At 46.6% G+C, this 12640-nt stretch overlaps 1 protein-coding gene across 6 annotated transcripts in view; it reads right to left on the bottom strand.

The window, feature by feature from the left end:
- Positions 1-503: 503 nt before the first annotated feature.
- Kdm5c (lysine demethylase 5C) overlaps positions 504-12640 on the bottom strand; it is a 39440-nt gene continuing 27303 nt past the window's right edge. For 2 of the 6 annotated variants that reach the window (XM_004661025.2, XM_004661026.3), the window contains exons 13-26: positions 10799-10918; positions 10497-10691; positions 7397-7578; positions 7183-7307; positions 6907-7054; positions 6087-6192; positions 5164-5522; positions 4383-4521; positions 3685-3864; positions 3387-3524; positions 2599-3198; positions 2257-2335; positions 1922-2121; positions 504-1672 (exon numbers count right to left, since the gene is read on the bottom strand). In XM_004661025.2, the coding sequence (XP_004661082.1) occupies positions 1307-1672; positions 1922-2121; positions 2257-2335; positions 2599-3198; positions 3387-3524; positions 3685-3864; positions 4383-4521; positions 5164-5522; positions 6087-6192; positions 6907-7054; positions 7183-7307; positions 7397-7578; positions 10497-10691; positions 10799-10918 (2937 nt within the window). In that variant the 3' untranslated portion in view covers positions 504-1306. The remainder of the gene's footprint in view (positions 1673-1921; positions 2122-2256; positions 2336-2598; positions 3199-3386; positions 3525-3684; positions 3865-4382; positions 4522-5163; positions 5523-6086; positions 6193-6906; positions 7055-7182; positions 7308-7396; positions 7579-10496; positions 10692-10798; positions 10919-12640) is intronic. The other 4 variants (XM_004661027.2, XM_045141045.1, XM_045141046.1 and 1 more) reach the window with 3 other exon arrangements.

The following is a 12640-nucleotide window of genomic DNA, read 5'->3' as shown; positions in this document are numbered from 1 at the left end:
GATGGGGCTCTGAATGTGGCATATGGGTTAGACAGGAAAGGATTCTAGAAAAATGAGGCTTGTATTTATCACCTTGAACTTAAAGAAAATTAAGCATCACAACATGATCAGCTCTATACTTTAGCAACAATAACAATAGTCTGACTTGCCAACTTAGACATTTAAAACAACTGAACTTTATAGTATTGAAAATATAAAACGTCCCCCTGGGAACAAGAGACAGACTGGAGAGTACAAAGCTAGAAGGTAAAACTGCTGTGCAAGAGATTTGGGGGACCAGAGTGTCACCCTTCCCCTCCCCTCCACAATTTGGAGGCAGGAAACTGGTTTGGGGGAGAACTGAAATGTATTGCCAAAGCTAAAGAGAGGCTTAGATAGGATTCAGACTCAGAACCCTGGTTCCTGGCCTGTGCCCCAGCTACCACTAACATTACAGCTGTTCCATTGACAGATGATGGATGTTCTGTTGTCCCTTTTGAAGAGAAATGCACTTCAGAAACATGTTTCCAAAAAACATTGCTAAGGGTTTTATTTCTAACAAGAGGAAAATAATAAAATAAAATTAAAATAGGCTTCAGTTGGAACCAGTTTGTTTTGCCTTTTTTTCCCTTTTGAACAAATTAATTACACACCAACAATCTTCTTTTATTACAACATGAACCCAGGAGGAGGAAAGGAGACAGGGGAAGATGGGGAGTGTGAGGACAAGCACCAAAAGCCTTCTTCAGACCAAAGGGAGCCCTGTTCAGCCCCCTACAAAATTAATTTGAAATGAAAAACTGAGCACAGCTATGTGAAGTTTCCTCCTCCTGAGTGGACCAGTACGCGGTGGGGTGGGGAGGGAGAAAGAAGGTGAATGGGGGAAGGAAGGAAGGAAAGAGGAAGGAGACAAAAGAGTGAGTGAAGGGGGGAGGGGAGGTTAGTGTAGCATGTCCTGACCAGGATCAGAACTGGGAAAAAAGGGAGAAATCCCCTAGTTTGCATTATACCCTGGCCTTAGTCTCTGGAATGGTGCTGGCTCAGCCCCAGTTGCCCTCCCCTCTGCCAACCTATCTGCCTCTGGTGTCTGGGAATGCTGGTTAGAGGTTACCAGGGATGAGAGGACTCCAGGGGCCGGCCCCCAGGAGCTGAGGTCTGAATAATACCTTGGAGTCAGAATATAAAAATCACAGGACTGGGGTGAGGGGGGGAACGGGTCCTCCCCCCACCTGCATGCCCACTTCCAAGAAGTAGGTTTGATGGTCAGAAAGAGGATCCTTGAGGCCAAGGGGATCTTTGTTGGGTTCTGTGCTAGACTCAGCCACTGTCACAACTGTTGCTGAGGTGGCTGCTGTGGGCAGGATAGATGCAGCCGGGAAGTCAGAGTAGAGAAAGGGGCTGAGGGACTGGAAGCAGCCTCTAAGGCTGGTTCTAAGCCATCCTGGTTCTCCTGGGTGATGGGGCTACCAGTGGTGGGGAGGGATGCAGGGGGGGCCTCACCCCCAGTCTCCTCCTCCAGCTCTTCATCCTCTTGGGCTTCCTCGGCCTCTGGCCCTGAGCTCCGTACCCTCTTTGGCTCTAGCTCCTCTCGGGCTGGGTCATCGGCCTCCCCACCCCGATCCACCTTCCGCCGCCGGCGTTTCTCCAGGGCACGGCCCCGTGCCCGACTCCCATGGCGCTCTGCCTTCTCCAGCTGTGATCATAGACAGGCAGAAAGACAGTTTGTGAGTTGGGTATGGTGGTACATGCTTGTAATTCCAGCACTCACAAGGCTCAGGCAGGAAGACTGCAGTAAGGCCATCATGGGCTATACAGCAAGTACCAGGCCAGCAAGGGAATCATACTAAGATTTTATCTCAACCCCTTCCCTGTCCCCCCGCCTCCCGCAAAAGAATACAGGTTATGGGTAGATCAGTAGTCATGGCCTGGCCCTTCTCCTCACCTCCAGAAGTGTGTGAATTCTCTCCAGGTCTGGAGGCTGTCCAGCCTGTAGCAGCTGCCAGATGCTATTGTTCTCATCAAGGGTCACCTCAAGCAGATCTCCCTCCATCATGAGCTCCTCCAGAGGGACCCGGGTTGCCTCAGGCAGTTCTAACACAGGCCCAGTCAACTGTGGCAATAGCGAGGATAGTAGCTCCAGATCTGGGAGTGTGGGGATAGGCTGGGTTAGGGGATCTCCTTGGTCTTATACTACACCACTATGACAGAGCTGAAGACATCATGGGTCACTCTAATGATATCCGGTCAACAGACTACCCACACCACTTCTAGACCTACCTCTCTTACCTGAGCCCTCCTCTGTGGCTACCTTCTCAGGATTGGTCACACTGTCCCCATTCTCCAGCATACCCTGGACCTACCAAGAAAGGTAGGAAAGGCAAGAGTAACTGAAGAGCCATGTCTAACTCTTCCTTAACCTCCAACAAAGGAGCCTCCACTTCCTGGAGGAGGGCAAACACGGGGTGCAGGGAGCAGGGTCCAGGAGTGTGTATGAAGATAGGGTGGGGCAGCAAAGAGACTGTTAAAGGAGACTGAAAACTGAAGAATGGGGAAAAGCTGAAGCCTTACAGGGCAGTCTAGAGAACAGGAATTTGATAAAAACTGAGCAGAGGATCTCACCTTAGGCATATCCTTGCCAGTACTCTCTCTGAAAGAGTCAGAGGCAAGGTCTGAAGAGTAGGTATGGGACTCCTCAGGCCTAGATTCAGCCTGTAGCTCTTGGCGGAGTTCAGCCAACCGTCCCAACAGAGCAGTCACTTCCTCAGAGGCCAAAGCCTGTCTAGCACGCCCTTGCCAGCTGATGGCCCTCTCTGTGAGACACTGTAGGGCCTCACCTTCAGGCAGCCGTACAGGCAGTCTCTGAAGGGCTACCAGCAGTGCCAGGATGGTCTCCAGACGTGGGCGCCGTGAGCGCATACAGAGTGGGCACAGGAATTTTGTGTCCCATTCCCACCAGGTCAGCAGTGGAGATGAGGTAGGACTGGATCTTGGGGAGCTGAGGAGGCGGGGCACTGTCACACACCGCCCATGGAACCAGTCCTGACACAGGTCACACTGCAGAGCTCCTACCCCAGCTGGCACTTGCCCACATACACAGATGGAGGTCGTAGAAGAAGCTGTGTTTGATGATGCCAGTGGACTGGGCTTGGCTGAGTTGGTGCGACGAAGCTGCAGGATACCCTCCTTTTCCTTCTGTTCCCCCTCTTTGAAGGCCACGATCTGCCATGCCCAGGACAGGAGGGAACCACAGGTCAACACCATGTCTCCTTCCTTTTCAGGCCTTCTCAACACCCCACTCCCAAACCAGGAAAACTGAGCTCAGGGAGCAAGTGGTCTGCCCATGTTCACAGGGCTCAGACATTCAATCATTGTCAGGCTCTTTGCCCATCTGTATCTAAGCTCCTTACCACAGAGCCTGGGTCCCTGAGGTCCTGCGCAGACAGCCCCAGTAGCTCTGTGTCAGATTTGTACAACCCCAGCTCCTTCTCCATCCACCGGCTGCGCTTGGTGCTGTCTGAGCCGGCGTCTGCACACGGGCAGAGCACCTGAGGCAGGCAGACAGAGGGAAATGACCAGGCTTCCCTACCTCCCATACCCTCTCCTCCCTTCCTCAGTGCCCCTCAAAAACCCATGCTCTCAGATGAGCCATATCTGAACAACCAGACTAAGCAGAGAGGCTATGTAGGTCAAAGTACCAGTCCTTACCTCCAATAGTGTATAGCATGAATTCTTCTTGAGGAAGGTCTTGGAGGCCTTCTCTCTCCAGGAGTGTGCTGTCAGTACCTGCAGCTCTAGCTGTCTCAGTTCCTCCAGACCCACAGGGAGGTCCCGACCCACAGCCACCAGGCCTTCTAAGTCATCCAAGCAGGGGTAGTGGTCACCATTCTGAGTACAGGGGCAAGAGAAAGCTGAATTCAACTGGCCAGTATCTATTTATTCTCTGGCCTGGCTCCTAAGCTGGGAAGAGAGACTGTACTTACAATCTCCAAGTGGAAACAATAGGCATTATCCTCAGGAACACACCTACCTGGCTCTCTACCATGACACTTGTATCCTCTGACTGGCTCAGTCCAGGTAGCCAGTAGGTCTCCAGGAATACCAGACTAGCTATTCTGTTGTGGTTTGCACCTTCTATACCCTAGCAGGTATCTGCCTTGTTCCACTCTCATAATAACTGACACCCCCCATCTCACCATCTTCATCTTAACCAGCACCCCACTCCCCTTCAGGCTAGCCTCACAAGTCCTCCTTTACACTGTTCTTCAGGAACATTTTGCCTCTTCATAATGTGCTATGCCCCATTCCTATCTTTAGCCACCTAACACAGCACAATCAAGCATACATGCTATCTCTTCCCCACTAAACAGAAAGTCTGGGGTAGGGACAGTGGACAAGGTTCTCACTTGAATCTCATCCACATCAGCGATCCATGCCCGGGCTTTAGCAAGCGCTTCCTTGAGCGCCTGGATGTTGGGTAGGTGAACAGGGATGTTTTCCGCTTCATGAATTATGGCCTCAAGTGTAGCTGGTGGATGTTTCTGTCTAAAAGAGAAAAGAAAAAAAAGAGGACTAGTCTAGCACATCTATAGGCCAGTAGTTCAGCCTGACCAGTAGAATATGCATGGACCCATTGGGTACTTGTTATTCTTGCTGCCACTTGGTCCTATTTGCTTGTATCTTGGTAAGGATGACTGCTGAGCGAACCCTGCTTCTTCTAGACTGCATGCAACTATACATCCTCTACCACAGCTCTTGCACCTGTGTTTGTCTGTTACTCTACCAGCTGGCTAACAGTGCCCACACACCACTTGTGGGTATCATGCATGGCTGCAGTCTGTCACGACATCTCACGTGTGGCATTTTTCTACTCATACATGGCCATCTGCTTGTCCCTTTTGCTCCTCTGCATGTATGCACTCCAGTCTATCTTGCTAGTCCTCTCTCTCTATGTATCTATATCTATGCCTATTCTTCTGTGCTTCTCCATCAGCCTATTTCTGCCTCTCTGTGTTTACAGATTTGAAGGGGGGGGGAGGGAGGAAGACAGGGAACAAAAGGAAGGAGACTCAATATACCTATATAGGAACATGTGATGCCCCAAGGCCACCCACAGAAGTTTTCTTCAGGTTCTCCACTAAACTTTAAAGGGTGGAGGAAGGCAGGAAGGGAAAGAGCTAGACCTACCTGGCTTCCAGGCAGAGGTGGGCTTTCTCCTCCCAGCGTTCAGCAATGGTCAGCAGCTCCTGCAGCTCTGCCTGGGCCTTATCCACAGCAGGGCTAGGCGCTACACTGGTGCCCGCAACCAACAGTCCCCGCATGACAGCCAGGGTGCCCCTTCGGGCAGAGGGAGCCAGCGTGCGTTTTACCTCATCCAGCCACCGTGCCTGTTCCACCTGCCGCTGGAGCTGCTGGGCCTCAGGCACCTCCACCCCCAGCTGCTGCCCCCTCTCCAACAGGGACTGCAGTAGCCCTGGACTGGAGGGCAGTGAGACCAGGGCCTCACGGGCCTCAGTCTGGTAGGCTTCCACCTGTTCCAGAATACCCTACCAGAATACAGGAGGAAGAACAAACTCCTCAGCTGGGTCCACTTAAAGAAGACTTAAAGAGGTCCCACCACCATATACACTTGCCCCAATACTTTCTTCCCTTTTAACCTTTAGAGAAAAGGAAGCCTAACCTCAGGAATATATTAATATGCTTGTTCCTAGGCATTTTTAATATCAAATGGGACTTCCTCTCAGAGCACTGAGAACACTCTGCCCTGTATACTATGCTATACTCAGTCCTTACACAAACCTTTTTGCTTACCCTAGGGCCCTCTGTCTTCGCCATCCTACTTCTCCTCTACCTTTATATATTTTATTCATCTTTCCAGACCCAACAAGCACCCTCGTTACCTCCTTCTCCACCTCTTCCAGCAAAGCTTGCCTTGATTCTATCTTATACTCATAACCTTACTCCCTTACCCCTGAAATCCCACATCTAAGAGGCAGTTATTAGAACTTGCCTTATACTTCCCACTATTCTCTTACACATGCACCCACACCCTGTCTCATCCAAATAATCCCCCAATCCCTGAGTAGCACTAGAAACCCATCTCTCCTCACCTTGACATCCCCAATCTGGTGCATGGCACAAGGCAGGTTGTTCATCTGGCCTAGAAAGGCCCGTAGCTCAGCCAGGGTCATCTGTAGACCAGCCACCCTGTCGGGGCTATGGAATTTCACATGTGGGGTTTCAGATCCAAACCCAGTTCCCTCCCCACATCTCTGTACTAAGACCCAATACCTTTCCTTGTCATACCTGTCCACCTTGATCTTGCACCTCCGTATTTCCCCAATTACCCATGTTACAGGGAGGGTTTTAAAATATAAGCATATTGATAGAATTAGGGGAAAGAATTAGGAGAGAAGGAAATATATGGAGGGTGGAAGAGCTTATTAACTAACTGATGGTAATAGAAGCCAGACTTTATTTCCACCCCACTATCCACATGGAACTGGCAAGCAAGGGAAGCACTGAGCCACACCCATAATCATGAACGTTTTCATCTACTCTACTGGGAGCCCCAAACTAGGTAGCTCCAGCTATACTCAAGTTTTCTGGCTATATCCTGTTCTTGCCCTTAAACCTCCCACAATTCCTTTCTGCTCACAAAATGCCTCATCCTACCCCTCAAATCTCCTCTAAGTATGGATAAAAAGAAGTACTTCTAGCTTTCTGATTGCTGGGTCTCTCCTCTCCATGCTAAGCTGCCTAGCCTCTTTGCATTCTGCAACACTTCCCAGGCCATCTCATACTTGGTAATTTCCTGCTAATATTACCATGTACCCAATGATATTCAGAATCTACCCCTTGTAAAATAGTTTTCCCACATACTAGATCTTCAACAAGCTATATGTACCCCAATTCCTCATGCCAACATACCCAGCTTCCTGTCCACTGACCAGTCCCAGAGCTCGGGACACACAAGCTTCTGCTTCACTCAAGCAGTTCTTTAGTCGCTGCAGCAGCTCGCTGTTAGGAAACCTTCGCTCACGGGCCTCAGATTCTAGTGCCCTCAGTTCTTCAAGACCTGGAGGGAGAATGACAGCAGCAAGGAGTAGGCAGTATTAAGTAAAAGCAGAGGAAGTGGGTCAGGGGTACAGAAGAAAAGACAATGGAACTTGCCTGTGGAGTCCCTCCGACCCCCCCATCACTCACTGCGCTTTCGCCCATCTTCCACCTCCAGGGCCACTCGAACTTTGCTAGCCCAGGTGTCAAAGGACTCAGCCCGAACCTTCAGCTTATGAAGCATGGCAGGGAGTTCATCTAAAGTGTACCGATACCTGGAGAAAAAGGACAGAGAATACCATGTCTAGCACAAATGTGTACCCTCTTCATACATCCACTTCCTCCAAATAGGCCCCAGACTTACCGCAGGTACTGACGGCTACTGGAACACTTGCAGAGGTCGTTGATATGAGAAAGGCAGACAAGGCCATCTGGGCAGTCATAACAGGCCAGGGCAGATAAGAAGCATGTGGTCTTGCATTTGATGCACTGACGCTCATCATCTGGGAGCAGCTCAAAAGCCTCTCGCTCAGCCTCAGTGATACCCTGGCAGCATTCAATCCACCCACGTTATACAAACCAGTCAGGGTGGCAGAAACCCCCATCTCAGCTACCATGGAGCTCCACTTTAAACTCAAATCTGAGGCTGGATAGATGGATTAGTGGTTAAGGCACTTGCTTGCGAAACTTAAGGACCCAGGTTCAATTCCCCAGCACCCACATAAGCCAGATGCACAAGGCAGTGCATGTGTCTGGAGCTTGTTTGCAGTGGCTGGAGGCCCTAGTGCGCCTACTCTCATTCATTCACACACACTCTCTCTCTCACTCTGCCTTTCTTTCTCAAACTAGTAAATTAAAAATCTTTAAATATTAAAATTTAAAAAAACTCAAATATGTACTGAGGATTGGAAAGCCAAACCTCATAGCACACCCACTGTCAAGTCCAGACTCTCAAAGTAGGGTCAAGACTCAGATGGATCAGGGCAAGATGAGATCAGTGTGGGCTGAGGATGAGAGAATTTTTAAAGGAATAAAAATCTGATAAGAATCAGATTAGGAACTAAGCAAGGTGGCACACACTTGTAACCCCAACATTCAGGAGGTTGAGGCAGAAGGATTGCTGGGAATTCAATGCCAGCCTAGGTTACAGAATAAGATCTTGTCTCAAAAAAAAAAAAAAAAAGATTCAAATTAGTACAATGGGCTTTTTGGGTGAGAAAGGCAAGGAAAGTGGTAGACCAAGGCACCAGAGAGATGGCAATGTAGGTGTATGCTGGGGAGCAATGCAACCACTCACGTTCTAGGCACTAGGATGCTGCTAAGCAAACAGAAAATATTGTGTGTATCGACAGAGTCTGCAACTGTACGTAAGTCTTTGTATAAAGGTTTAAAGACACAAAAACTATTTTTTTTCAAAAGCAATATCCACCTGAAATGAAGGAAAAGCCAAGTATGTTGGAGTAACTGACAGACCACAATTATGGGCAATCTTAGGGCTGGATAGAGAACTCAGTCAATAAATTGCTTGCCTCACAAGCATGAGGACCTGAGCTTATCCCCAGTACCCAAGTAAATGCCAAATGTGGAGGCATGCACCTGTAATACTGGTGCTGGGAAGGCAGAGACTGATAGATCCCTCAAGCTTCCTAGGCAGACAGTCTAGCCTAATTTGTGACCTCTAAGCCAATAAGACATCCTATCCTAAAACAAAACAAACCGGTTGACAACATGACATAGCACAGACTTAAAGAGACATCATCTCTTAAGGATTCTAAGACTAGGATGTCCTGTACCCATGTCTGAAGAAAAGGCAAGTTGTACCAAATTCTGAATGTCAAAACAGGAAGGTCTATCTCTCTTCTCCAAACCTTGTTTTTGGTTCCTTCTCATACTGTGTGGCACTGTTACGGAGCCATTATGTAGTAACACTGGACAGAAAGAACATGGTGCATGGAAAACCTCAAAATCACCAACTAACACCAATGAAAAGCCCCAGAATTCCAACACTATTATAGCTGAAACTCTCCCTACAGTCTGCACTCAAAGGGAAGATATAAATGAGATTTGATTTTGTTTTGAGACAGGGTTTTCCTATGTAAGCATTGGCTATCAAGGAACTCACTGTGTAGACCAGATGAGCCTCAAATTTGGAGTGATTCTCCCTGTCTCTGCTTGCTAAGTACTGGGATTACAATCATGTAGTACTACGTGTGGTTTATAAGTAAGCTTTAAAAGAAGTATTATTCTAAACAGGCTACAAAGGATTCCTTAGGACCAGCATTCCTCTGCAACCTTTCCTTTTGTATTTCTGCAGTGATGGGATCAAACCCAGTGTTTTATACATGCTAGGAAATCTAGTGGGGACTTTCACTATGTCAGTTCCCTAACTAGTCAGAAATGGATCTTAAATGTGGCAAGTGATCTTATACAAATGGATTTTATAGCTCAGCACCAACAGCAAGTCCACTATACACAATACTGATACATACTTATGAGAAACCTATTAAAGTAGGAGCACTTTCTACATGAGCAGCATTACCACCCTAGAGTTTCTAAACAATTTGAAAGTAAGAAAATAGATGGGTATGGTGGCATATGCATCTAATTCCAGCATTTGGGAGGCTGAAGCAGAATGTTAAAAAAAAAAAAGCCTCCAAAACATAATAAATTAAGGTCAGGCATAGTGGCACATGCCTTTAATCTCAGCACTCAGGAGGCAGAGGTAGGAGGATTGTTGAGTTTGAGGCCAGCCTAAAACTACAGAGTGAGTTTTAAGTCAGCTTGGGGAAAAAACAAAACAAAAAATCCCACAAAAACAAAATCAAAAAATCAAAGTAACACTAATACTACTACTACCAATAAACTAGGAACTAAAACAGTATTTCCCAAGAAACACTTCCTATTTCAATCATTTTCTTCATGTATTAGTACGACTAATACTAGCAGCTATTATACTGCAAGAACAATAATACATCAGTTTGCACAGATCACCTCACTCAAGCTTTACATCTAGCTTGCAAGGAAGGTATTTGTTTCCATTTTACAGAGTGGGGAAGTGAGACTATCATTTACAATTTAATTAACTTGATAAAGTGACCAAGATAATCAGCAGTGGAAGTTTCATATACTTATCTATCTTGCTTGGTCATCTGCATAATGACAAATACCTGCTATATCAACTGCAATTACTGAATAAATATGTTTAACCCATGCAACTAATCAAAAGGATAACCAGAATTCCCATTTTTCAGATAGGGAGGCTCACCCTCAGTGAAATTAACTGACTTGTCCTAAGTTACCAGTAAAGGTAGAAATGAAACTAGATAACAGTTTTCAATGCAGCTACACTTAGTTCTTTTCATTATACCACAAGAATAAAGGCTATATTCAGGCCCTAATGGTTGCCTCTATCTCCCCCAACCTCCACCAGGCTAGAGTACCTGACCAACAGCACCACCACCCACCTTCTCCAGCAGAGCCTTTCGTAAACGCCGCTCCTCCTGCACTATAATGAACATCTCTTTATGCACAGCTGCTGCCAGGTTCAAGTCCAGCTTCTCAGGGCAAGCAGCCATCTTGCAAATGAGCTCCTCATGAGAGAACACACAGTATCTTCGGAGCCGGCGGTAGTGTTCGATGCACTGGCGCCCAGCTGGTAGCTGTGGACAGGTTCAAAGTTAAACACGGCCACGTCTGAAGGTAATGGTGCCTCAGCTTCCCCAGTGTTCCTGCTTGTTCCTACCAGCCCATCATATTTCAGACTTACCCAGTCAGCAGTGCAAAAGTTGACAGCCTCAGCAAAGTTGTAGCCTTGGTTAAAACCACTGTGGTAAGCACGGGGGAAAGTGATGACAAATTCTCCTGCACATTGGTTTGTGCGGACAACCTAAGAAAAAAGAAAGGCTAAGGCCACTGAGATAGTCTCACCTTATTTTGAAGTCTTGCTACATAGTCTTAGATTCTAGTGTTGTCAAAAAGTAATTCTGGGGCTGAAGAGATGGCTCAGTGGTTAAAGGAGCCTGCTTGCAAAGTCTAACAGTCTGGGTTCAATTCCCCAGTACCCACGTAAAGCCAGATGCAAAACGTAGCATATGTATCTAGTTCATTTGCAGTGGCAAGAGGCCCTGGTTCACCCATACTGTCTCTTTTTCTCTCTCAAATAAATAAAAATCTCTCTTAAAAAAGTAATTCCAAAAGAAAAAAGAAAACAAACAACAACAACAAAAAAGGCAATTCTGGCCGAGCATGGTGGTGCACACTTTTAATCCCAGAACCTGGGAGGATCAAAAAAATAAATAAATAAAAATGGGGTACTCTAGGTCTCAAGGAATTAAGGCAGAAGATAGACACTCAACATCTTCCTCTGGCCTCTACATGCTCTATCTGCATACGTACCCCAAAAAATATTTTAAAAGAATACTGAGCATGTCTTTAATCCCAGCACCAGGAGTTCAAAGCCAGCCTGAGCTACAGAATGAGTCTAGGTCAGCCTGGGCTAGAGTTGAGTCCCTACCTCAAAAAAAGTAAAAAATAAAAAGCCAGGCATGGTGGCACACACCTTTAATCCCAGCACTCCCAGCACTCAGGAGGCAGAGGCAGGAGGATTGCAATGAGTTTGAGGCCACCCTGAGACTACATAGTGAATTCCAGGTCAGCCCGGGCCAGAGTAATACCCTGCCTCGGAAAAACAAAACCAAAAACACTAAAAAGAAGATTTTTTCAACGCTTTTATCTAATTTCAAGATTTTTATCATTGTCCCTGTTTTCTCTATCTCTGTGACTCAGCTCTTTAAGGAATTCTTTAAAATAATTCTTAAAGAGGGAGAGAATGGGTGTGCCAGGGCCTTTAGCCACTGCAAAGGAACTCCAAACACATGTGCCACCTTATCTGGCTTATGTGGGTACTGGGGAATCAAACCTGGGTCCTTAAGCTTCGCTGGCAAGCACCTTAACTGCTAAGCCATCTCTCCAGCCCCAAAACATCTTTTATTGTCATTCTAGTAAGATTTCAATAAGGAATGTAAATAGCCATTTGTATGTTTAATTCATCTTTTTAACCAAGAAGTCTCACAAAACATTAAAAGATGAGTATTTAATGCTAGCCAAGGCACAAAGACATTAGTGCCAAGTATAACAATAATGTCTACTCTCAGCAAAGCAAATTTGCTATTCAGTCATTATTTTGGTGCTGGGAATTAAACCCATGTTCTCTGGGCTACATATCCTTAGGCCACAAATATAATATAGATCAAGAAGCTAGAGCTGGGTATTGTGGCACATGCCTTTAATCCCAGCACTTGGGAGGTAGCGGTAGGAGGATCATTTTGAGTTCAACTTATGCCTAATAATTCCTCTGCTAGGATTCTAGAGTAGACATAGTAACATTTTAATGTTAAATATCACCATCAGTGAATATAATCTCCATATGTATTTGGGTCATGTAGCAGCCTCCACCTTCTTAAATCAATCCTAATTTTAAGGTAAAATCAGCCTCTAAAGCATTTCATGTCTATATTATTGTAATGAAGGTATTACTGCAATAGCCTCCATTCCCAACCACCAGAACTCTACTTCCCAAGAACTGAAACTCTCACCATGGCATACCTCT

This window comes from Jaculus jaculus, chromosome X (genome assembly GCF_020740685.1).
Source record: "Jaculus jaculus isolate mJacJac1 chromosome X, mJacJac1.mat.Y.cur, whole genome shotgun sequence".
NCBI classification, from domain to species: domain Eukaryota; kingdom Metazoa; phylum Chordata; class Mammalia; order Rodentia; family Dipodidae; genus Jaculus; species Jaculus jaculus.
Note: the sequence above shows the minus strand (reverse complement) of the source record. Positions and strands in the feature narration are given on the sequence as shown.